Raw genomic sequence first — 25,098 nt, 5'->3', positions numbered from 1 at the left:
ACCCGCGTCCGCGCATGCGTGTCTCTCCGAGGCAGCGGGCCCCGCCGGCTCCCTCGCCCGGTCCAGCCGCGGGCAGCTGCCCTGGGAAGCCCGGAGGCGCTGCTTCTGGCTACTGTCCTGGGAGCTCGCTGCTTTCCAGTTAGACAGTTGTTTCTGCCCCCCACCGCCTGTTGGGAAAAGGCTGCAAACAGAAATGAGCAGGAAGCAGGAAGGTGCCGCGGCTCGTGGTCGGGAGAAGTGGGAGCCAGGTGAGCCAGGCCCTCGCTGTCCGGCGGGACCTCTGGCCGCAGGCTGACTCTGTGCTCGTTCTGGGGCCGCCCCCGTCCCCCGCCAGAGCGAGGACCCCCGGCGGGTGTCCAGTGGCCTCGGGTGCCGCGGGGGTCCTGCTGCTCTGCGCAGTGGGAGTCCTTGTCACCAGCTGAGATCCAGGTCAGCCTGACTGTGTGTGTCAAGAGCTGCGCGGTGGCCCCGCCGAGGGCGCCCGTGTGGTTGGCCCGCGGAGCACTTTTTTTTTGTCCTGGCTTCGCTCGCTCGTTTTACCCTCAGGAGAAGCGTCCCGCCTCCAGGGCGTCTGCTCCTGCCCCTCCTTCGGGAGAGGCCCTTTGGGTTGTCCTTTGTGGGGTTGTCCCTGCCGGGTGTGCTGCTGGCTGCCCTGCGATGTCCCAGCTCCGGGTGCTGGGGGGGTCGCTCCTGCCCTGAGCAGCGGGGGCCGGTGGGGGGGCGGGGCGGGGCACTGCAGAGCCGGCCTTCTGACTCCTTCTCACGGCCGTTCTCTCATCCAAGCTTCGTCCGGTTTTGAGAAGACATATTCTTAAGCCGGAGTTGGAGGCGGATGGGGCAGCCGGGCCTCCTCGTGGGGGCCGCTCTCCCCGTCCACCAAAGCCCAACAGGGCTTTGCTCTGAGTCCGTGTCCAGGACGGCTTCACCGAGCAAGCTGTTTGTCCCATCCGGGTACCCGCCGGTCACTCGGGGCAGGCGCCTGGCGCAGGGGCCCACAGTGGGGGCCCGTGTGACCCTCCCACCCAAGTGCAGAGGCCCCCGGGGCCCGTGTGCCGCTGTGGAGGGAAGCCAGGCGAGGCCCCGGTGGTGCCTTCCCAAGGCTGCAGGAAGGCGCCGCAGTCGTGCCTCCTTGTCTGCGGGGGATGTGTTCCAGGACCCCCAGAGGACGCCTGAAACCACGGGTAACACCAGACCTGTACTAGGGTTTTCCTGTACGTACACATCTGTGATGAAGTTTATTCTACAAATTAGGCACAGTAAGAGAACATCCAGATGGCCAGAATCACTGTTCTTGTGCTTCGGGGCCATTGCGAAGTAACAGAAGGGTGTCTTGAGCACAAGCCCTGTGATCCCAAGACAGTGGAGCCGATAACCTAGATGCTGCTAAGTGGCTAACGGGCGGGACACGCAGGACAAAGGTCAGGACGGGATTTCATCACAGTGCTCAGAACAGCGCGCGAGCCAAACCTTAGGACTTGTTTATTTCTGGAATTTCCCATTTAATATTTTCAGACGCGGTTGACCGCGGGTAACTGAAACCGCGGATGAGCGAGGCGGCTTTGGTGGGCGGAGCAGCCCTGGAGGCCGTGTCACCGCCAGCCTCTCCCAGCCTGGAGGTGCCCTCGTGCGAGTGCCACGTGAGAAGCGGGCCCCTTCCTGCCCACTGGAGTCGGAGCCCCGTTTTCCATGGAGACGCTTGTCTCCCTTGGCTGTCCTTGCCGCCCCACCTGAAGAGCAGACCCCCTCCCTGCACTTTTCTGGGGGGAGCGGGGGAGGGCAGCGCCTGGAGGGCGGGGGTGATATCGAAAGGCCCGGAAGGTCTTTCCCTCCTGTCCGTGCTCAGGCTCGCTCAGCGCTAAGTGTTCAACTCATTCCTGAATCGCTTATCAAGACCAAACCAGTGTGGAAACGTCTAAAGGGCATGGCATTTTGAAAGAATTCCCAGTTGAGAATATTTTCCTATGTTTTATTTACCCGCCAGGCTGGTAATGGGCCTACCTTCCTTGTTATAAACGCTGCACGTTTAGATTCCGGGGTTTCTGACATTGTAATTCTTAAGATTTAATCAGCTGTGCAGATCACGTGAAAAGTCACTTTACTGAGAATGCGGAGAGGAAAAAGATCACTCGTAGGTACCACAGTACACCTTCCATTTGTAGGGAGTGGTGGCTCATCACCAAAACCAGAGGGCAGGCAGAGCTCGGAAAGAAGTTCCATGATTTCATAAGTTTCATTAAAAGATAGTCTTAGATTTGACTTTAAATTCACCGTGTACAACAGTGACAAAACTGTGACGACGTTGTAATAGTTAACATTTGTAGTCGAGTCCAGGACCTGCAGGCGGGGGTGGGGTTGGCACAGGGGAGCACTGGTTGCAGCCTCGCAGCTTGTGTCCCCCAGCCTCAGCCCTCAGTGGCGCTCTCCTCTGGCACCTCCCCTGGCTCTCTCCCTTGCCGTCTAACGGGCCCAGGTCCCCCCAGCTGAGCATCTGGACGCCAGCCAGTTCTCATCTGCTGGTCCTGAGAAGCAGTCACTTCCCTTCACAGCCCGGGGATTGTTCCAGAATGTAGGCTCCTGGGGGTCGCGTCCTGCCCACGGTGCCTTGCACGCAGTGGGTCCTTAACTGAGGGAGCAGCGTGGGGGTCTCCGCGCGTGTGGGCAGCGGGTGCTGGGGAGTGTCCGGTGAAGGCCAGCCGCTCGCTGGGGTTTGGTCATTAGAGACATTTTAGTTAACTCGAGATGGTTTACGTGGCTAGATTCAGACTCAGAGAAAAAGCCAACGTCCGTTTCGTACGTTCAGACTCGCTGGTAAGTTCCGTCTATCTCTGTCAGCTGCTCGCTGTAATCTCGCTGTGTAACGTGTCTGCGCTCCCCCCGCCCACCGTGAGCGGATGACTGCCCTGAGCCCTCCGTGCTGTGCCGGGCCGGCCTTCGGCTGGTGCTTTGAGGTTGCAGAGCACGTGTGCGTACCCGCTCCTTGGGTTCTCGGTGTCCGGCTTTGATGCAGGACCAGCCTGGGGATCCAGATGCCCTAGCCTGACCTTGCCTTTCCAGGGCCCGGCTGGGGATGTGCATGCGTCTCTTCACAGGCTGCCAGGGGCTTGGCCTTGCGTCTGGTCCCGAGGCCCCGGGTGGGTGGACGGAGCAGGCGGGCCGTGAGCCTGGCTTGTGTGTTTCTTCCTGCCTCTTCCCCGCTCACGGCTCCAGAGCTGTCACTCTTGGCGAGAAAGGCGTCCCAACCAGTCTGTATCCTCCAGCTGACAAGGTCTCTCCTTAATGCTTAACCCCTCCTTCCTTCTGTTTTCTTCGGAAAGCTTTTCGTTTGAGTCTCTTAAGTTCCCCCAGAACTGCCAGGCTCGGGGCAGAGTGGACCACAAGAGAGCCAGGGCGAAGGGCGTGCGGACACGCTTCTGAATGTTGCGCTTCGGGACCAGCTCCGCTCCACTCCCCTCCTGTTCCTCGTCCTCTTTCCTCATCAACATCAGCGTGATCTTCACTTATTTCAGAAATAGTTACTGAGCGTCAGGTACACTGCTGGACGCTGGGGATCTGGCAGTGAACAGAAGAGACCCCTCCCACCCGTGTCATCATGGAGCTCATGTTCCCATTGCGTGGGATAGCTGAGTCTGGAGTCAGGTGCACGGTGGCCGAGGCAGCCAGGGCTCAGAGGGGCCCGGGGGCATGGGAGTCCCTGGTCCCCGCTGCCGACCCCTTCCTCAGGGGCGCGGGAGTCCCTGGTCCCCGCCGCCGACCCCGTCCTCAGGGGCACGGGAGTCCCTGGTCCCCACTGCCGGCCCCGTCCTCAGGGACGCGGGAGTCCCTGGTCCCCGCTGCCGGCCCCGTCCTCAGGGACGCGGGAGTCCCTGGTCCCCGCTGCCGGACCCTTCCTCAGGGACGCCGGAGTCCCTGGTCCCCGCTGCCGGCCCCGTCCTCAGGGACGTGGGAGTCCCTGGTCCCCGCTGCCGGCCCCGTCCTCAGGGACGCGGGAGTCCCTGGTCCCCGCTGCCGGACCCTTCCTCAGGGACGCCGGAGTCCCTGGTCCCCGCTGCTGGCCCCATCCTCAGGGACGTGGGAGTCCCTGGTCCCCGCTGCCGGACCCTTCCTCAGGGGAGGGGAGGCCAGCGGTGGAGAGGGGGCGGTGGTCCAGCAGGCTGGACGGCCGAGCAGGCGGCTGGGGCGCGGGCCAGTGGGGAGCGGGCGCGCCTGGGGGTGGGGGACTGCCGGCCCGGCTGGCAGAGCCGCCCCCATGGAGGTCACCCCCGGGGGCCCTCGTCCTGACACGTAGTTTGTGAGAGTCGGAATAGGCCCGTCTGTTCGGTTTGCTCAGAGTAAGGAAACGTGTTGTGGCTGGGTGATTTGGGGTGGGCTTTTGACTTTTTACTCTTTGTGGGAAAATGACTAGACTCAGCTTCCCGTCCCGCTGTCTTCAGGTCCCGCTGGCTTCCCAGCTTGGACCCTTTGACTTTCTGTCCCTGCTGGGAGTGTGTGGGCCGGAGGCCCTCCTGGCCTCCTGGGGAGGGGGCGCTGGGCTTTGAGTGTGGGTGGCCCCTGAGCTCCGCTGCCCTCTGCCCTGCTGGGGCCGCACCGGCTGCTGCCCGAGGCTGCTCGTCCCCACGGGGTCCAGGGCGTGGCTGCTCCCTGGCGACGGGGTGGCAGAACTGCAGAACTGGGCAGGCCCATGTCTTACTTTCTGACCATGAATGATCTGGTGGTGGATAAGTTCTGGGGAAGAGAAAATGAATAATAGAGGGGACGTCAGTTTTCTCCAATTTTTTAAAACCTCTCGTGAACTCATTAGTACAAACGGTTAATACAGGACAGAGTGGTGTTTTACAGAGAGCTGTTGTTGTCAGGTCAGCTCTTTGGGGACCTAGAAGCCGGTTCCTGCCCGGAAGGAGGAAGCCAAGGAGATGAGCATGGCCATCTACATGGGCTGTGGCTGCGGGGACACGTGACCACACATGGTGGAGTATGCACAAGTTTGTCCTCTCACAGTCTGGAGGTCATGAGTCCAGCACGGGCCTTGCTGGCTGAAGTTTAGGGGTCACAAGGCTGGTTCCCTCTGGAGAATCCTGGGGAGACAGAGGTGCTGCATTCCTTGGCTGGTGGCCCCTTCTCCATCTTCCAGATCAGCGTGGTGTCCGCGCTTTGTTATGTGGGAAGATTCTCTGCTTTCTGAGCCGCCTGTGTGACACGGGGCCACCAGATGCTTCAGGACGCCGTCCGCACCTTGATCACTGGCTCAGTCCCATTTGTAAAGTGCCCTTGCTGTCAGGGCACATGGCCTGGGGCCCGGGATTGGGACGTACCCGTCTCTGGGCCGTCACTCTGCCCAGCAGAGCTGGCCGCTGCGAGATGTGAAACTGTGTTTGCAGATGGCTTCTGAAGACACAAAAGGAAAACCAGTTAGGACTTCAGTCTTTTATCCTGAAAATTGAATTTTCCTGTTTTTTTCCACTGATGGATTCATTATTAAAGAAATAGAACTTTAGCTCATCAAAAACTAGAATCGCGTTTGAAACCGCAGACTGTATTTTCAGCATCCTCAGCTCTGACCCCGTGTGGGAGGCCGTGGGCTGGTCAGGAAGTGTGACTACGGCTGCCCCGCCGAGGGCAGCTGACAAGCGCCCCCAGGAGGTGGTGCCGTGGGCGTGTAATTTGAGGGGGTGGGAGTGCAGCCCCAAGTCAAAAGCCCCACAGCTCATGGCAGCTCACGCCCGTGAATGCAGAGCCTTGGAGCCCCCCGGCCGCTCGCCATCCTCCCTGTGGGGCCTCGAGGCACCAGTCCGCCTGCCTGCCTATTGGAGGGCGCGGTGGGCCTGGTGTGGGCGCTCGTGAGTGATGGCGTCACCCAGAGCCCATCACGGGGGCCTCATCTGTCCCTCCCTCCAGGCACAGTCCAAGTGGGGTTCCTGGTGCGCAGGACGGGGGTCCGTGATCCGTGATTTGTCTCCTTGGAGGCAAGTCGGATCCTCCCCCGGGATCTGGGCCTCACCCTCCAGCTTGTGTCTCCTCTCCACACCCAGAGCCCTTCTCGACTCCCTCTGAAGCCTGGGGTCTTGTGACTCACATGCACATTTCTGCTTGTTTCTCAGACTCGATCAGTGGCCCACTGTCTGGGGGCCGCTTCTCCCTGACGCTCGAGTGAATGTGTCTTGCTTGCGCCAGGGTCGAGGCCCTGCTGCCGTCTGCCTGGCCTCCTGGCTGCCCTCAGGCTCCCCTTTCCATGAACCTGAGAAAGCGGTGACTCTGGGAAGGTCTCCAGGTGCTCTAGCTCCTGTTCCATCTCAGACCCGCGCTTGGCCACGTCGCTGCGTTCAGTTCACTCTTTGGGTATTTTTTCCTGTAAGGCCTAAAAGCCCCTCTCTGTGTCCAGCACTTGGATGTTTGAGGGAGGTGACTTGCAGATGCAGTGGAGCGGCCTGGTCCTGCCGTGCACATCCACACGGCACACCTGCACGCCACACCCTTGTCAGCAGGTGCCCCGCCCCGCGGTCCAGGTAGGACGGGGCGGCCTCCCCCGGCGCCGTCTGTGCTGACGCGGTTCTGCTCTGTGTCTGCAGGTGCTGCAGGGGGCCCAGCTGATAGCCGTGGCTTCTTCGGACCCTGCTGCCACGGGGGTGGACGGCTCGCCACTCCAGGGCAGCGACATCCAGGTCCAGTACGTGCAGCTGGCACCGGTGACCGACCACACCGCTGCAGCCCAGGTGGGTCCTCCCTTTGGGAAGTGGACAGGGCTCGGGCCTCCTGCAGGTAGTGAACACGCTTGGGCATTTCTGCCTTGGGCCTTCTCCCGCGAGGAAGGTAAGTGATCCATGAGAGGTGCATGGTGTGGACGTAGATGCTCGCTTGGGACTCCATGTCTTGTAAGTGCCTGAAAGTGTAAAGGTGAGAGGTTACTTCTTGGCCCAGATACCAGCCTTAAACCATTTCTTGAGATACTCTTGTCTCATGCAAATGTTTACCTATAAATTTAGAGGCCAAATTAAGTGTACCTGAGACCTCTTTCTTCCTCGGGCTGGGGCAGGGCCGACCCAGGGTCTGCGCACCTGCCGGCCACGGGCAGTCAGTTGGCAACCCTTGCCTGTGGCCTCTGCCCTTTTCCCCCGTGGCAGCCTCTGGTGGGCCGAGCTGTGCCGCGCTGGGCTGCGGTCCTCTTCCCGCGCTGCTCGCGGTTGGCGCTCTCCCGGGAGCCCCAGAAAAGCAGCGCTTGGGCTCCATCTGGACAGTTTCTGAGCCGTCAGTTCGGCGGGGGCGCTGCTGCTCGAGATGTTCGAAGCGTTCGCACCTCCGACCCCAGTGAGTGTGCTTGGTCGGGCGACCCCTGGGTATGGGGGAGCCAGGCGTGGGCCCCCGTGCTCGTGCCTGAGCCTGTTTGGGGGCGGTGTGATCAAGGTCTGTCAGGGCGTGGTCCGGAGAGGGTGCCCTTGGAGCAGCTCAGGCTGCTGGGGCCAGGGTGACACGGGTGCCCTCAAACCTCGGGCTGTGGGCTTGACTCACTGCTGACTCACTGCTGAGCACCTCTGGGCGGGGGGCTCTCATCGTGTGACCTCAGCCTGTTGGCCCCTCCCTGCCTCCTCCCTGGACCCCCTCCTCTGCCCAGCACTGATGAGGTGCGCGTATCATGCCGTCGGCCTTGACGCTTAGAATTAAAGCCCCGAGTTTCCACGCGGTCCCCCTCCCCTCCCGGCCTCCGCTGGTCGCTGTGTAGGTGTCGTGTCCTGTCCCCGCTGGTAGTTGCTGAGGAATGCGGCTCAGCAGGGCCAGGCAGGTGGCCCAAGGTGGCCCTGGTGACCAGGTGGCTGGCTGGGTGATCAGCGGTCCTGTGGGGACTTAACCCTGGTTCACAAGTCCCCACCTGGCCCAGAGTTTTGGAACGTGTGTCCTGGAGAAGGCGCAGCCCCCTGCTCTCCCCAGACCTGTCCACTGTGCCACGTGGGCAGCAGCCATGGCCTGGACACTTGTGCTTTTGTGCAGCGGTGATCAGAGAGGCATGTGCCACTCTGGAGATTGACCGAGAGGGCATGAGGCCGACAGAGAGCCCACAGAACTTGGGGTGGGGGTGTGGACGAGCTTATTGATGTGGTGCGAGGGACATCTGTCCTAAAGAAGGACCCCAGGGCTCCGTCCGAGCTGGGCGGGTCTGACGCCCATGTCATTGCTGCTTCACACGCACGGGGGTAGTCAGAATGTGTGCCTTGAATCTGGGGTGCGTGTCGTGTGGCGGGTCTTCCTGGCCCAGGTCTGTGGTCTTTGTGCGGGTGTCACTGTCGAGGGGAGCCATGTCCACTGAGCTCCCGGCGCCTGACTTCCCGCCAGTGTCTTGGTCTCTAGTCACACCCGGCAGGTCTTGGGGACCACGTAGGACACAGAGCAGTAGATCGGAGGGGGACATGTGCACTTCCCGGGGTGTCTTCCCCGCAGAAGGGCTTGGTCCCCGGGGCCCAGCCTCCTCCCTGGGCCCCCGCCCGCCTCATGCACGGGGACGGGTCTCCCGATGGTCTCTTCATTAGCAGGAGGCCTCCCGCCCTCCTGTGGGTTTCCTTCCAGAGTTTGCTGCTCAGAACGGGGTCGTACTCCTCACCTGGTGCCTGGGGAAGGACGGGTCTGGCTCCCGAGGCCCCCGAGCCCCCCGAGCCCCAGAGGCTGCGTGAGGGGTGGGCCCGTTCCCCAGAGCAGCCATGGCCAGGGGAGAGGGCGCCCCGTCTGTGCTGGCGCCGCTGCGCTGTGTTCCGCTCCTGCCTGGGGCCCCGGTCTCCTGCCGCGTTTTGAGGACGAGGGGGAAGGGCAGGGTTCCCCATCAGAGTGTGGGTCTCCCGAGTGCCCAGCCCAGCCCCCCTCCCCCCCCCCCCCCACCGCCCTTGCCCCGCCATCCCGGGTGCTTGGGCTCAGAGCCGCCTCTTCCAGATCTTCAAGGGGAGGGGCCCCCGCAGCCTGTGGCAGGGCTGGAGCGCCCCCCTCTGCAGCTGCCAGCGCGCGCCAGTCCATTCCCTTTTCCAGAAGGTCCACGTCTGTGTCGTCCCTCCAGCCCAGCCCCTCTCGTGGCCTCGGGACGGCGCGGAGGAGGCCTGTGCTGAGTCCTCAGATGGGTGGGGAACCGCACCCACCCCCCCACCCCCCCACCCCCCCACCCCCCCACCCCCCCACCCCCCCACCCCCGCTATGAAAATGCCGTGTTGCCTCCGCAAACGGCCCCTTGAGCTGCAGTCGTAGGCGGAGTGCTGGCCCCGCCCGGGACTCTGCCTCCGCTGTGTGACTTTCTCCACCTCCTCCTCCGCGCACCGCGCCCCACCCACCCCCGCCGGGCCCCTCCAGCTACAGGTCCTCAGGGGAGCCACGGAGCCCACCTCTGAGAGTCTGATGTTGCCTTTGACCAGCGGCTTAGGGGAGTCTGAAAAACCCCCCAAGTGATCTCCATCTGGGAGCCCATTCTTGGTGGCTGAGATGGATGGTCAGTGACTTATTCCAAGACTGTGTTTTTTTCCTTTAAACTACCTTAAAACTGTGAATATGCTGACCACTTGGAGTGCACGCCCAGTGGGAAGCAGGGGTGGGAATGGGAATGCAGTGCTGGTGGCGGGAGCTGAGGGGCACGTGTGGGAGGCGGTGGGTAGGTGGGGGGGGAGCAGGGGCCAAGACAGGGCCCCGCAGAGACGGACCGTGGCCCCGGATCTGTCACAGCTGCCGGGAGCATCCTCTCCCAGAGCAGGGGCGACACTCGGGCCCCCAGCCCCACCCTCCAGCTCGGGTGTGCGTTTACTCTGTGCCTGAAAACCGCTGGTGTCCGTGACCAGGGAGTGGCCTGGACGCGCACACTGGGCCCTTTGATAGAAAGCCCCCTCTCCCCTCTTGCAGGCGGCCGACGCCCTGCAGCCCACCCTGCAGTCCGAGATGCAGCTGGAGCATGGGGCCATCCAGATCCAGTGAGGGGACGGCCGCCGACCAGACAGGGCCCGAGCCAGAGCCACCGCTCAGCGCTGGTTCCCGTCACCCGCACCGTTCACACGCACCCGTCCCTCGGCTTCGCACGGGAGGGGGCCCGCACACGTTCTGCTCAAGTGCATCCGAGTGCCTCATCCTCGGGGAGAGCGCGCCGGTAAATAAAGACGACGGTAGCCCCTGCTGCCCCCGCCCGAAGACCCTGTTTCTTTTGATCACCCCGCCGTGTCCGGGGAAGGAGCGGGAAGCACAGCGCGGTTGCGTTAAGTACACGCAGGAAATCAAGAACTACGATATTTTTCTCTGTTCAAACAGCTTTTTTAATTTGCTATGGTGTTTATAACAAAAAACAAAATTGAAAAAAAAGTGGAGTAGCAGAAGCCTTTTGCTGTGTGCTCTGTTCAGCGTAATGAGAATAGGTATTTGCAAAAGAAGACTAACAATTTTGATGGAAACGTTGCTTACCTACTTTTCTAGGGGGATGTTGTCAGCACTGTGATTGTGCATTTCTAATGGAATAAAATGTATTTATGACCACAGCGGCTGTCACGTTGTTTCCTCTTAGGAGATGGCCCCTGGGCCTGTGGCGGCCCTGATGTAGCTGTGTGGGCCCTTCCAGAGGAAGGGGCGTGGCTGTCCTGGCAGTCCCGTGATGGGGCCTGGGGTGCAGGGGGCTGCACGATGGAGTGTCTCCAGGCGCGGTGTCCCTCGAGGCAGCGTGAGCCTTCAGAATTGGGGCGCTCCCACAAGTAAGCTGCGCTGTTGAATGGCATGGCCTCTTCCAGCCCCAGAAAGGCCCAGCTCTGGGGGGTCCTTAGAGAAAGTCGTGTCCGAAGGAGCATGCCATATTGACGGTCTAATTAACGTGTGTCTGGAATCCCAGAAGGAGAGAATAGAAGGAAGATGACACGTAAAGGACTGGGGAAGCAGAACAGATCTCACGTAGAAATACAGAGGAAGCCATGCCTGGACACACGCAGAACGTCGAAGACAAGCATAATCCAGAAGCAGCCAGAGAGGAAGGATGGGCCACCCTCATGGGGGGCGGGAACATCAGAAGCAGAGGCGTTGAGGGAAAAATGCTCTACACGGAATCGGGTCTTTAGTAGAACAGCTGTTCAAGAACGCCGGTGACAGTTGGCATCTGGCCCAGAGCTCTGCTCTGAGGTGTACACCCAGGAGAATTGAAACCGTATGTCCACACGTAAATGTGCACACGAACATTCATAGCGGCACTTTTCACGATAGCCGGAGACTGGGAACAGCCTACAAAATGGGGTCCACCGACACAGCAGCCTTGTAACTCAGCTGTAAAAGGAAAGAAGCACTGACACAGGCTACAAGGTGGATGAACCTTGAACACGTGCTGAATGAGAGAAGCCAGACCCAATAGCCCACATACTGTGTGGTTCTGTTGATATGAAACGTCCGGAACGGGCAAATCCATAGAGACAGAGAGCAGATGAGCGGTGGCCTGGGCTGGGGGAGGGGAGGTAGGAAGTGACTGATACTGCAAATGCGGATTCTTCTGGAGAGGATGAAGATGTTCTGGAATTAGTGGTGCTGTTGGCACAACTCTGTAGATTCACTAGAAGTCAGTGAATTGCACACTCGAAGGGGTGAAGTTTTGGGGATATAAATTATCTCTCAAGGTTATTAAGAATAAAGAATTGGGCAACATTTAAAAAAACAGTTAGGAACAAAAATGAGGGTGTCACCTGCAGACGATTCCAACCTATAAAGGAAGCTGTAAGACATTTTCTTCAAGAGCAGGAATATGGACCCAGGAGGAGATTCTGAGAGCAGAAGGTTGGCGGGGGGGGAGCAAATACAACAACGAGGAGGTGTATCTAGTACTCCACGTAAACTGCCTCACAATAAAATGTTGGAAAACATTGCTCTGAAGGTTGGGGCAGGCAGGAAAGGAGCTAAATCGTTGTAAAGCCCCCTTTCCTTGCCCTGGAGAGAAAGGATCAGGATGCTGTACAATTGTAAGGCATCAAAGTCAATATTTATAACAGACGTTTAGGAAACACAGCACAGAAAAAAAGTCAGTAAGGTGTGGGATGTCCAGACGGCGTGATTAGTGCACTTGACCTAATCGACGTGTAGAACACAGCATGCGGCGGTCACGGGGCACGCTTTCTGTTCTTCCCACCTGCTCTTTTGAACCTTATTCAAGTCACCCCCACACCAGACCAGGAAGAAGGTCAAATAGGAGATCAGAGTGGAAAAGTATTTCTAATTGACAATTAAATACGACAGGTCGACATATCAAAACTCATGGAATACATCGAAAGCTGTGCTTAGAGAAAAATTTATATTTCCTTAAGATATATTCCCAGAAGTGGAATTGCTGGATCATATGGTAGCTCTATTTTTAATTTTTTTGAGGACCCTCCATACTGTTTCCCATCACGGCTGTGCCAATTTACATTCCCACCAACAGTGCACAAAGATTCCCTTTTCTCCACATCCTCGCCAGCACTTAACTATTTTCTGTCTTTTTCATAATAGCTGTTCTGATAGGTGTGAAGGGATAGCTCGTTGTGGTTCTGATTTGCATTTCCCTAATAATTAGCGATGTTGAGCCTCTTTTTATGTGCCTGTTGGCCATATGTGTGTCTTCTTCGGAAAAGTATCTATTCCAGTCCTTTGCCCATTTTCCCATTGATTTATTTGTTTTTTTGCTGTTATGTGAATTCTTTATATATTTTGTATATTAGCCCCTTATCGGATGGATGGTCTGCAGATATTTTCTCCCTTCTGTAGGTTGCATTTGTACTTTGTTGATTATTTCTTTTGCTGTGCAGAAGGGTTTTAGTTAGATGTAACCTCACTTGTTTATTTTTGCTTTTGTTGCTTGTGCTTTAGGTGTCATATCCAAAAAACTGTTGCCAAGACCAGTGTCAAGGAGCTTTTTCTCTGTTTTCTTTTAGGAGTTTTATGGTTTCAGGTCTCACATTTAAGTCTTAAATCCCTTTTGAGTTAATTTTTGGTTTTTTTTGTTTTTTGTTTTTTTTATAAATTTATTTATTTATTTATTTATAGCTATGTTGGGTCTTCGTTTCTATGCGAGGGCTTTCTCTAGTTGCGGCGAGCGGGGGCCACTCTTCATCGCGGTGCGCGGGCCTCTCACTATCGCGGCCTCTCTTGTTGCGGAGCACAGGCTCCAGACGCGCAGGCTCAGTAGTTGTGGCTCACGGGCCCAGGTGCTCCGCGGCATGTGGGATTTTCCCAGACCAGGGCTCAAACCCGTGTCCCCTGCACTGGCAGGCAGATTCTCAACCACTGCACCACCAGGGAAGCCCTTGAGTTAATTTTTGTGAGTTGTGTAAGATAGGGGTCCAATCTCGTTCTTTTGCATGTTATTATCCAGTTTTCCCAGCACCATGTATTGAGGACACTGTTCTTTCCCCATTGAATATTCTTGGTTCCCTTGTTAAATACAAGTTGACCGTATATGTGTGGGTTGATTTCTGGGATCTTGATTTTCTTTCATTGGTCTGTGTCTGTTTTTATGGCAGTACCATACTGTTTTGATTACTATAGCTTTGTGATATAGTTTGAAATCAGGAAGCGTGATACCTCCAGCTTTGTTCTTCTTTCTCAAGTATGCTTTGGCTATTCGGGTCTTTTGTGGTTCCATAAGAATTTCAGGATTGTTTTTCCTATTTCTGTGAAAAATGCCATTGGAATTTTGATAGGGATTGCATGGAAGCTGTAGATGGCTTTGTGTAGTATAGACATTTTAACCATATTACTTTTTCCAATCCATGTACACAGGATATTTTTCCAATTGTTTGTGTCCTGAGTTTCTTTCATCAATGTCTTATAATTTTTCAATGTACAGATCTTTCACTTACTTAGTTAAATTTATTCCTAAATAAGTTATTGTTTTTGATGCTATTGTAATTGAGATTGTTTTATTTGTTTCTGTTTCAGATAGTTCATTGTTAGTGTACAGAAACAGAAACAACTGATTTTTGTATGTTAATTTTGTATCCTGTAACTGTACTGAATTTGTTTATTAGTTTTAACAGTTTTTTGGTGGCGCCTTTAGGATTTTCTATATATAAGATCATATTATCTGCAGGCAGAGACTAACTTATTCCTTTCTGACTTGGATGTCTTTTTTTTTTTTTTTTTCCCCTAGCCTAATTGTTCTGACTGGAACCTCCAATACTAGATCGAGGAGAAATGGTGAGAGTGGGCACCCTTGTCTTGTCCTATTCCTGATCTTAGAGGAAACACTTTCAACTTTACACCATTGTGTATGATGTTAGCTGTGGGTTTGTCATATATGGCTTTTATTATGTTGAAGTATGTTCCTTTTATAACTATTTGTTGAGAGTTTTTATTGTGAAAGGATATTTTAGTTTTCAAATGCTTTTTCTGCATCTATTGAGATGGTATGATTTTTATCTGTATTCTCTTAATATAGTGTATTACATTTATAGGTTTGTGTATGTTGAACCATCCTTGCATCCCAGGGATCACTGTCATGGTGTATGGCCCTTTTCATGTGCTGGTGAATTTGGTTTGCTAGAATTTTGTTGAGAATTTTGCAACCATATTCATCAGGGATATTGGTCTGTAGTTTTCTTTCCTTGTGGTATCTTTGGCTTTGGTATGAGGGTAATGCTGGCCTTGCAAATGAGTTTGGGAATATTCCTTCTTCAATTTTTTGGAAGCGTTTGAGAAGGATTGACATTAATTTTTCTTTACATGTTTGGTAGAATTCACCAGTGAAGCCATCTGGTCCTGGGCTTCTCTGTGTTGGGAGGTTTTTGATTACTGACTCAATCTCTTTACTTGTATTGGTGTGTTCAGGTTTTCTATTTCTTCGTGATTCAGCCTTGGTAGGTTGTATGTTTCTAGGAATTTATCCATTTCTTCTAGGTTATCCAGTTTGTTGGTGTGTAATTGTTCATAGTAGTCTTTTACGATCCCTTGTATTTCTGTGGTGTCACTTGGATGTCTCCTCTTATATTTCTGATTTTATTTATTTGAATCTTCTTTTTTTTCTTAGTTGGTCTAGCTAAATGTTTGTCAATTTTATCTTTTTAAAATATCAGCACCATGAGCACTGTATACATTTATGATTGTTATATCCTTTTGATAAATGGATGAATTGACCCTTTTATCGTTATATAATGACCTTATTTGTCTCTTGTTACAGTTTTGACTCAAAGTCAAAACTTTTAAAAAATGTAAGTATAGTTACCCCTGCGGTCTTTTTTTTTTTTTTCCCCTGCTGTCTTTTGTTCCCTGTTTGTGTGTAATATCGTTTCCATCCCTTCACTTTGAGCCTGTGTGTGTCCTCAAAGCTGAAGTGAGTCTCTTTTTAGACAACATACATTTGAGTCTTGTTTTTTTACTGTTCAGCCACTCTGTGACTTTTGATTGGAGAATTAATCCATTTGCATTTAGAGTTATTATTGATAAATGAAGAATTACTAATGCCATCTTATTGTTTTCTTACTGTTTTGTAGTTCCCTCGTTCCTTTCTTGCTGTCTTCCTTTGTGAATTGATGATTTCTATACTGTGTGCTTTGATTCCGTTTTCTTCATCTTTTGTGTATCCCCTGTAGGTTTAACAACAATCCTTTTAAAGCTGACACCAACTTTGACCATATACAAAAACTCTACCCTTTAACTCTCCCATTTTATCTTTTTGATGTCACAATTTACACCTTTTTACCTTGTGTATCCATTGACAAATTAATTGTAGCTATAGGTCATTTTTAATACTTTGGTCCTTTAACTTTTATACTAGAGTTAAGTGATTAACACACCACCATATTACAGTGTTAGAGTATTCTAAGTTTGACTGTATACTTACCTTTGCTGGTGTGTTTTATATTTTCATGTGCTTTTATGTTACTGATTAGCATCCTTTCATTTCAGCATGAAGAGCTCTTTAAAGCATTTCTTGTAAGGCAGGTCCAGTGGTGAGGAGCTCCCTCAGCTTTTATTTCTTCAGAAAAGACTTTATTTCCCCTTCATTTCGGAAGGATGGCTGTACTGGGTGTTCTTTGTTGGCAGCATTTCTAATATATCATCCCACTGGCCTGCACAGCTTCTGCCGAGAAACCCACTAATAGCCTCATGGGGCTTCCCTTGTATGTGACGAATTTCTTTTTCTCTTGCTGCTTTTAAAACTCTCCCCTTGGCTTTCATTTTACACAGTTCTATTGTACTGTGTCCTGGAGAAGATAGTTTTGGGTTGAAATTTTAGGGGGATCTATGAGCTTTAGGAACTTGGAGGTCTAAATCTCCCCTCCAGCTTCGGGAAGTTCCGGCCATTATTTCTCTCCTTCTGGGATTCCAGTATTGTACCCATTATTTCTTTTAACGGTGTTCTATAGTTCACACATGTTTTCTTCACTCTTTTTCATTCTTTTTTTCTTTTTGCGCCTCTGGCTGGATGATTTCAAGTGGGCTGCCTTCTGGTTCACAGATTCTTTGTGCTGTTGGACCTCTCTATCAGATTCTTCATTTAAGTCACTGTATTCTTAAACTTTAGGGTTTCTGGGGGTGGATGGGTGGTGTGTGTTTGTTTTCTGTTTCTTTGTTGAACTTCTCATTTTGTTCATGCATTGTTTTACTAATTCCGTTTGGTTGTCTATTTGTGTTTTCTTGTAGCTCACTAAGTTTCTTTAAGAGGATTTTTCTGAATTCTCTGTCAGACATTTCATAGACCTCCATTTTTTGGTGTCATTTGTTGGAGTTGCATTAGTTCCCTTTCTTTTTTATAAAGATTTGTTTTTTTTGGATGTATTAGTTCCCTTTTGTGTATCTTGTTTCCTTGATTATTCGTGATCTTGTGGCCTTGTGTTGGTGTCTGAACATTAGAAGAAGTAGGCACCTGTTCCAACTATACAGACTGGGTTTGGCAGGGAAAGTCCTTCACCAGTCGGCCCATCCAGGAACCCGGGTGGGTCATAGGATGGTGTCCGCAGGTGGGCTTGCTGCTGGAGTCCTTGGGCAGCTTCCCGCTGGTACCTGGTCAGCCGGTGGGCAGGCCTGGTGCCTGGGTTCCCTGGGGCAAGCCGGGCACCTGCAGCCACCTGCGGGTGCTAGAGTCCAGGGTGAAGTTGGGCGCTCATGTCACTGGCCCTCCCCAGTGGGGAGGGTGTCTCTCTGCTGGACAGCCTATGCCTGGGGGAGGGGAGGCGGGGATGGGTAATGTGAAACTGTCTTTTCTACCCTCCTCATTGTGTCTTGTCTTATTTCTGTGCTCCACCCACGTGCTGTAATCCCTCACCTGGAGTCCTTAGCTCTTGGGAAGCATTTTCACGTGTGGATGGTTGTTCAAAGGGACATTCCTGGGAGGGGATGAGCACTGGGAACTCCTATACTGCCCCCTCCTGATGGCGCTCTTAATAGCGCCTATCCTTATGAAATCTTATTTATAACTTAAAAACTTGCCACAAGGAAAATTCCAGGCTCAGATGACTTCACTGTTAAGTGCTTGGAAATGTTTACGGAAGAACAGCCGTCTTTATAAACTCTTGCACCGAACAAACAAAGAGGCTCATGTTCCGTCTTGTGTGAGCAGCATGACCTTGACCCCAGCAGCCACAGAGCGGGGTAGGTGTTTGCCGCCCTTCTAGCCAATAAAGGACATATATCTGGACCTGTAAGATAATAAGGTCTCTTACTACCAGGAAGGGAATAAAGACAGACAAGTCCATGTTGGAATGGACAAAGCGCGGGTGCCCCTAGGGAGACGGGGAAAGAGGGATGGGGTGGAGGAAGGAAACCGTCTGATCATTTTCAGAAGCGGGGTTTATAACGGTCATTCATTCACTGCTGCCAAATTATTTAATGATTAGTGAGTTTTGCCCCCGTGCTACTCCCCCGAAGGAAGGCAAAAGACATGCGCGCATGAACAGACCACAGCAAGAGGACCTCCAAACGGCCAACGAACGTCTGACAAAGTGCTCCACTGGTCAAGTCAAAGCCACCGTGAGATGGTTCCAGAATCACCAAGATTCGAAAGACTAACGACCTTGAGGGGTGTGCGGGTGGGGCCTCCCGCGAGGCGTGGGCGGGGCTGGGCGGAAGCGCGCAGACTTCCTACTGGGGAGAGCTCGCCCGGCGGGTGGTCCAGCAGCCCCTCCAGGCGCCGCACCCTTCACAGCAGTGCGGGTGCCTCCTCTGGCCTGGCCTGCCCTTCCCACGGGACGCCAACAGCCGTGGGAGTGGATGGTGGCCTGCCGTCACACCGATGGGTGGGGACAGAGGCAGGACTGTGACCCCGTTTATGCCCATTTCAAGAGGGGCAGGACGAGCCTCCTTCCTCCCTGGCGTTAGAATCATCCAGGGAGGAAGAGGCAGTGGTGAGGCGGGCGGGCGGGGGGCTGGCATCTCTGCGTGTCTTAATCTGAGTGCGCTGGCGCTGTGGGAAGGTGTGCCGTGATTTGTATGCTTTCCTTGTCACTCTTCACCCTAAAAGCTTTTTTTTGTCTTCTTCTTCTTTCTAAATAAGACACACAAAGGGCCAAAGTTTGCTGCCGGTCGGCCAGCACTAAAACATCTTAAAACCTACGCTTCTGGCAGAAGGCAGGTGGTGCCAGACGGAGGATCTGAGATTTGGGGAGGAAGGAAGCACAGAGAAAGTGGTAAATGTGAGTTGTCCAGAAAATCGGCCGCGTAGGAGAAAGTAATGTCTGTGGGGCTTACAAAGAAAAAAAAAGAAGTAGCATGTGATGAAGGGAGTATTCGGGAAGATGGTAGGGAACTAGTAGTTTGGGCTTCAGGCCATTAAGTTGTCCTTCCTTATCCCTTAAAAGACTAGGAACAGTATCTATAGCTTCCAGACTAATAGGGGGGAAGTTGCTGTGAGGAAAAGTACCCAATGGCTCCGAAAGAAGGCAAGAAAGAAGGGGGCACAGGACGGGGGCTCCTCTTGGGGTACAGACGCTGGGCTGCCGAGGTCTTGCACTGCTGTGTCCCCACTGCCGGGTGAAGCAAACACGATCCTTGTGAAAGGAAGACAGCATGGAATTCAGTCCTCAAGCAGTTGTGCACACTCACTACCCAGCACACAATCAGGGATAAGCAGGCAAACGCGAGCGAACGCAGCACAGACGCAACCAACATAAACAGTGGACCACGGGTGTTGGACTCATCTCAGGCTTTCCAACAATCTGCTTACGATGTTCAGGGAGAGAAACACTGAGAATTTAAACAGTGACCTGAAAACTTTCTCAAAGTACAAAAGCGTCATTGTACAACTTTCATAGAATAATCAAAATGGCGAATTCAGGATGTAGGTATCGTGGCAGATTAGGCAGAGCTGAGATCATTGGTGAACTGGAAAATAGGGTAGAAGAAAATAGCCAAAATGAAGAATGGTGTACCAAACACTCAAAGAAGGACTTATCCCACCCTTTTGCAAACTCCTTCAGAAAACAGAGACGGAACATTTCCCAGCTCAGTTTATGAGGCTCATATATCTTTGGCATCAAAACCGAAGAAGATAAGTAGGGACAGAAAATTACAGACCAATCTTACTCAGAGAAAAAGAATTCTATGCAAAATATTAGCAAATCAAATCTGGCAATGCAAAGTACAGACAGGAGATCATTCGCTGCCTGACTTGCTGGTACCGAGAAACACATCGGGCTTGAGGTTTTATTTTATTTCTAGGAACCGGGCTGAGCTCCCTCAACTAAATACATGAATTCACAAGCATGAACACAATAAATCCTTCAGGTTTCCTTGGTGCCCATGTGTGTTTAGCTCAGGAGTGCAGCCTGGTTTGTGACGCAACACATTTAGAGATTAAGGAGGAAAGTCACACGATTGGCTCCACAGAAGCAGAGCCAGCCTTTGAAAAAAATTCAGCCTCTATTCAAAATGTTAAAAAAAAAAAAAAGAAAAAAAAAGGCAGCATTCTAGAAATAAGAGGGAACTTCCTCACCTTGATCAAGGCTTTCCACAAAGCCCGGCCAGCCGGCAGCAGGCTCACCATTGACCCCAGGAACTTGGTTCAGTGTTGAGCTGAAGGCCTTCCAAGCCGTGGGAGAGAAGGAAACAAACAAGGCTTCAGGAGTGGAAAGGGAGAGACAAAGCTGTCATTATTTGAGGTGATGCAGTTGTGTTCTAGAAAATTCCAAACAATTTCCAAAGACATGTTATCGCAACTGTTAGAGAGCTTAGCAAGGTTTGGGGTCAAAACCAATTTACAGTAAGTCCCTACATATGAACGAGTTCCCTTCTGAGAGTGCGTTCATAAGTACAACAAATTAGCCTAGGTACCCAACTAACACAATTGGCTACATAGTACTGTACTGTAATAGGTTTATAATACTTTTCACACAAATAATACATAAAAAACAAGCACAAAAAATAAAAGATTTTTAATCTTACAGTACAGTACCTTGAAAAGTACAGTAGTATGGTACAACAGCTGGCATACAGGGGCATGTTTGCGTCTTTGAAAGGTCACAACCTGAAGCTTTGTATGTAGGGGACTTACTGTACAGAGTGTTACTGCATTTCTACATTCCATCAGCAGTCACATAAAAATGAAACTTTAAAAAGCCTTCATTAAAGTAGCTGTAAAATATATAAAATATCAAGAAATAAATCCAATTAAAGATGCATACGATGTTTATGGGGGAAAATCACGAACCTCCCGAGGGAGACCTGTCCCCATTGGTGGGTCACAAGGCACCCTGTTGCCCTGGCCCTGGAGTCTCCTGGGCTTTGGCCCCCTTCCCTGGCATCCTGAGCCCAGGAATCCTTCACCCAGTCGGGAGCCAGTCAGGAGCCATAACCCGCTGACCGCCTCGCCCCTCACGCCCTCTCTTCCCTCCTCAACCTGCTTGAACTCTTACTCATCTAGCAAAAGCCCACACAGAAAATCCCACTGTTCGCCTACCTGCACAGATCAGCGGGGGAGGACCCTGTGCTTCCCAGGGGACGCGTGATTCTGCCCGGCGAGCCCACTCTCCCCTCCCCAGCCTGTTCCAGCTCCTCCCGCCCTCACTCTGCTGGCAGAGCCTCACTGTTTCATCAAGGGAGGCGAGCACAGGGGTCACTGCCAAGCAAGTGTCGGAGCACAGCTAGAAACCCACACTCTCAGTGTCTGCGTGGGGCTCCGCACTGGAGGTGACCTTGGGGTCAGGTCAGCCACTGGGACTCAGCCTCAGAGCCTCAGATGTGCTGAGCGCTCTCTGTGCTGCATCCCACGGAATCCTGACTGTGCATTAAAATCACCCCCCGTCTCAGCCAGGCGAGGAGGAAGCAGGCCCGGGGGGCACCCGGCCCCTGACCTGACCCCCACCTCTCACCGCCCCACATCCTGGCCCCCCTCCCCATGCCCCGTACCCCAACCTGCTTTCCCAGGGCCTCCCAGAGGGTTAGTCCTTTGGCCGGCTGTTCTAGTCTCCTGAGGTGGGCTGTACGTGGTCTGGCGTCAGCGCGTGGTCTGGGGTGGCCGTGGCTCGGGGAGCACGTACCTTCCTTGAAAGTGTCCCCCCAACCCAACCCCGGCCACTCCTGTTCCCTCCCACACACATCCTCTGGTTGCAGCACAAATGAACATGCCAGGAAGTTCGGAGGCTGCCGCTCTGGCCTGGCCTGGGTGGGCTCAGAGCTCGGACCCCTCCTCACCTGGATGGGCCTCCTCTCATCCCCCCCGTGAGTCTCGTTTTCAGAAGGGTCTGTCCCCCGCCACCCCACGCGGCCCAGCCGTTTGAAGTCACCAGGCCGTAACCCTGTCCCGGGTTCCGCTTTCTGGACTGTGCCAGGCGGAGGGTAATAAAGGGCCCAGCTCCACACACACACGAGCTGGGGGGAGCTCCTCCCGCTGCGTCCAGAGGTGGCCACCTCGGGAAGCCTGTTCCTGTCCTTGACCGTGGGCGCCGGGAGGAGGGGTCAGAGCAGAGCCCCCATTGCCCCCTGCTCGGGCGCAGGGCTGGTCAGTCAGCCTTGAGGTTTCTCGGTTACCCCTCCACACACACCCCGAGTAGGGGACGCGTGCCAGGTGCCCAGGGGCTTTTGAGAAGGCTGGCGACCCTCCAGAGTGGAGTTGGGGGCAGCAGCCAGCAGCTGGTTTAGGGGAAGGAGTCGGCGGCCGCCCTACCAGTCGGATGGAATAACAGACTGAGCAGGGCCCGTGCGAGCCGTGCCTCTTCTCTGTCCATTTCCTCTGCCAGAAAATGTGGAAATGGGTCAGGCTCTGGTTCCCCCTCTAATGGCATCAAAGACCACTCACCCACGCTGCCCACTTTCTAGGACGGTGCCAGATCACACAGAGCCTGCCGTCCACCTGCCCTCGCTGCTCCCTCCCTGAAAACCCACATGCCACGGCCCTGGGGGAGCGAGCGGCCACTGGCTGGCTCTACAAGGAGTGAGATTCGCCCAGAGAACCCGGATCCGAGCGTTTCCAGCTCAGACCTGGCTCCTCCTCTTCCTCGGTTGCCGGGAGGAGAAGGCGAGGCAGAGGGTGTCCAGCCGCCGCGCCGGCAGATGCCAGGTGTGAGGGTCACTGCTGTGGGCACAGCTGCCAGGCAGTGGTTGTGACTGTCCTTGTCGTGTTGCTTTACCACTGGGTTCGTTCCATGAGGCCGTAGGACCCATACGCTCAGGCTGGGTTTCTAGGTCAGCTGCCCTCTCGTTGGGAGGACGGGCAGAGGGCCGAGGGGCCGTGATGCCCAGAGGAAGCCAGGAGTGAGGGGAGGGTGGGCGGCCTGGCTCGCCTGCACAGCTGGATGGCGGTCTGAGGTTCCCGTGGGACTCGGCTGCTTAGTGCCACCCTAGAACCAGGCTGCAAGCCCAAGTGGGCAGAGCCGGGAGGACTGGCTGCAGACGCCCCTGCTGCCCGGCTGGACCTGAGCCCCTGCCTGACCCTGGGAGGTGCCCACTGGGACTCCCTACCCCCACCCCAGTTCCAGCCTCCTGAGGCCTGGGGAGGGGCCCTCGCCATGCACTCCCATGCATGGGAGTGACCTTCCGTAAAGTTTGCACGGTGACGTCGTAGCTGTATTTGGTTATGACCACCGGTGCGCCCCCCCCATCACCCTTACCCTCCTGGCACGGGCGCTGCAGTGGCTCCGGCTCATCTGAGGCCTGTCCCGGGGCAGCAGGCAGGGGATACGGAGCGTCTGGGTTTAGTGGGGTGTGTTGACGGGTTTGCTGTCTCTTCTAGTAGAACTCAGCACCGCTAGCTGTCCTGGGTGTAGATAGGGGCGGCGCCCAGGGGGAGTCTGAGCGCCCCCGGGCCCGATGCACCCGGTGGTGACGCAGGGATGCCGCCACCACTGCGGCACCGGCAGAGCAGGAGCCGAGTGTTCACCGCTGTGCCGGTCGGGTGTCCGTGACTTTGTACTGCTTTTCCTGCAAAAGACTCCCCAAAGTTGCGTAAGCTCTTGGCCTCACAAAACCTGGATTTATTCTCCGTCTAGTCACCAGCTCCCCGATTCGAGGGAGCTGGTGGCTGAAGAGCCCAGAGGGAGGGCCGAGGGCTCTGGCCTGGGATGCGGGCGGCGAGGCTGGCCTTCAGCTCGTTCCCTGTGCACTGTCCCCTGGAGGACCGTGCTGGCCCTGCTCCCTGAGAGGACCTCCGGGTGTGACCACACAGGGGCCCTGGCTCCCGGCCAGGCTGGTGGGTGTGGGGCAAGGCCGCTCCTTGGAGTCCCAGGCTCTCTCCGCCCACCCGCGGGCGGCCTGCCTAGTGAGGACCTCCTGCTGGCCGGGCCGCGAGGCCTGGGGCAGCTCCAGGACCCCTGAGCCCAGACCCGGCTTATCGCGGCCCCGCTCCCCCTGGCCTTGCTGTTTTCAAGGATGATCTCAGTGCCGTGGGTGTAGCTGACTGCAGGCCTGTGTTTGGTCTTTGCTGGAGTTTATCACGAGCCCTGCAGATGGATATCTCGTGCACCCAGTACAGTTTGCTTTATTCCCGTGCTGCTTTCTCCAGCTGGGATCAGGCCCCAGAGGACCGGGACCGCTCGAGTGCCTGCGGGAGCCCCCATCCCGGCCTCCCTGGCTCACGCGGGGCTGGTGGAGTCGTTTCAACCACAAGCCACGGGTGCCAGAGCCTTGCCAGCGAACAGAGGGGATAAGGGTGGGTATAGGAGGAAACTGAGTTTCTCAACAGGGTGATCCTGACCCCGCAGGAGATGCTGGTCAATGTCTGAAAACGCTGGGGGGTTGCAGCTTGGGGGCGGGCGTGCTACTGGCATCTAGTGGGTGGAGGCGGGACCCGGGACGTCAGGTGCGGGAGTTATTGTGAGCAAAAGGGGGCGGGGTGGGAGACCAGAAAGCCCTGGAGGCCCCCATTTTCCCCGCAAGGCCGGGAGCCCCTCTGGGCACAGCTGGCTTCCCACCACGGGGCAGCCCTTCCTTTCCTCGGCGGGGATGACGGGGTGGCAGTGGAGCACGGGCAAGAGGGCAGAGGCACCGTGAAGGGATGCCCTCTCACCCTGGTGCCTGCACTCAGCATCCGTGGAGGAGTGGACGGTGGATGGACCAGGCCCGGGGCCCCCTGTGGGTGCTCTGGGCGCTGGGACACGCCTGTCCCTTGGGGCCTTGCTCAGACCCATGGTCCTGGGGGCCCTCCTTGCTGACCACCCCCCTACCCCACCCCCACGGACCAGAGGCCCTGCAGTCCCTCCAGCCTGGGCCCTCGTCCGGTGCGAGGCCTCGGGCAGCAGAGCAGGAGGTGGACAGTCCGGAGGGCTCCGTTCGGGTCAGGAGAGGCCGGTGGAGGGACGAGCAGAGCTGGGCCTGTGGACGGGTCAGCCCCCAACCTGGGGAGGGCGGATGCGCTCCACGCACAGGCGGAGGGGGGTGGTTCGGTTCATCCCTTTACTGGCCATGTGAAGGGCATCAGCCTCCCCTGCAGTTACTCCTTCCCTCTTTATTGTAAGTAACTGTTTTGTAGGAAAGCACTTTAAAACTACACAAACATCCCATGCTCCCTCAGACTCCCACTTACTTGTCTATTCATCTGAGTATAAGCGCATGAATTACAATTTTCTTCAACAGGGGGTAGTCTGTTACTGTCAGGGCACCCTGTCAAGCTGGCTCCAAGCACGTTGGGGGCCCCCGGGGGCCCTGGACGGCTTCCTGGCCGTCTGGTGTTTCAAGATGTTCCAGGAGCATCTGGTGTTTTCCTGCCCAGGTTGGAATCGGCCATCT

The 25,098-nt window shown here is 54.9% G+C and overlaps 2 protein-coding genes across 9 annotated transcripts in view; one reads left to right on the top strand and one right to left on the bottom strand.

Annotated features, from left to right (window-relative positions):
* The window catches only part of BANP (BTG3 associated nuclear protein), a 101,888-nt gene extending 91,410 nt beyond the window's left edge, over positions 1-10,478 (top strand). For all 8 annotated transcript variants that reach the window (XM_061174505.1, XM_061174509.1, XM_061174508.1 and 5 more), the window contains 2 exons: positions 6,564-6,707; positions 9,856-10,478. In XM_061174505.1, coding sequence (XP_061030488.1) covers positions 6,564-6,707; positions 9,856-9,927 — 216 coding nt within the window. In that variant the 3' untranslated portion in view covers positions 9,928-10,478. The remainder of the gene's footprint in view (positions 1-6,563; positions 6,708-9,855) is intronic.
* KLHDC4 (kelch domain containing 4) overlaps positions 1-25,098 on the bottom strand; it is a 324,942-nt gene that overhangs the window by 287,766 nt on the left and 12,078 nt on the right. The gene's annotated exons all lie outside the window — the stretch shown is intronic.

This window comes from Eubalaena glacialis, chromosome 18, assembly GCF_028564815.1.
Source record: "Eubalaena glacialis isolate mEubGla1 chromosome 18, mEubGla1.1.hap2.+ XY, whole genome shotgun sequence".
In the NCBI taxonomy this organism is placed as follows: Eukaryota; Metazoa; Chordata; class Mammalia; order Artiodactyla; family Balaenidae; genus Eubalaena; species Eubalaena glacialis.
Note: the sequence above shows the minus strand (reverse complement) of the source record. Positions and strands in the feature narration are given on the sequence as shown.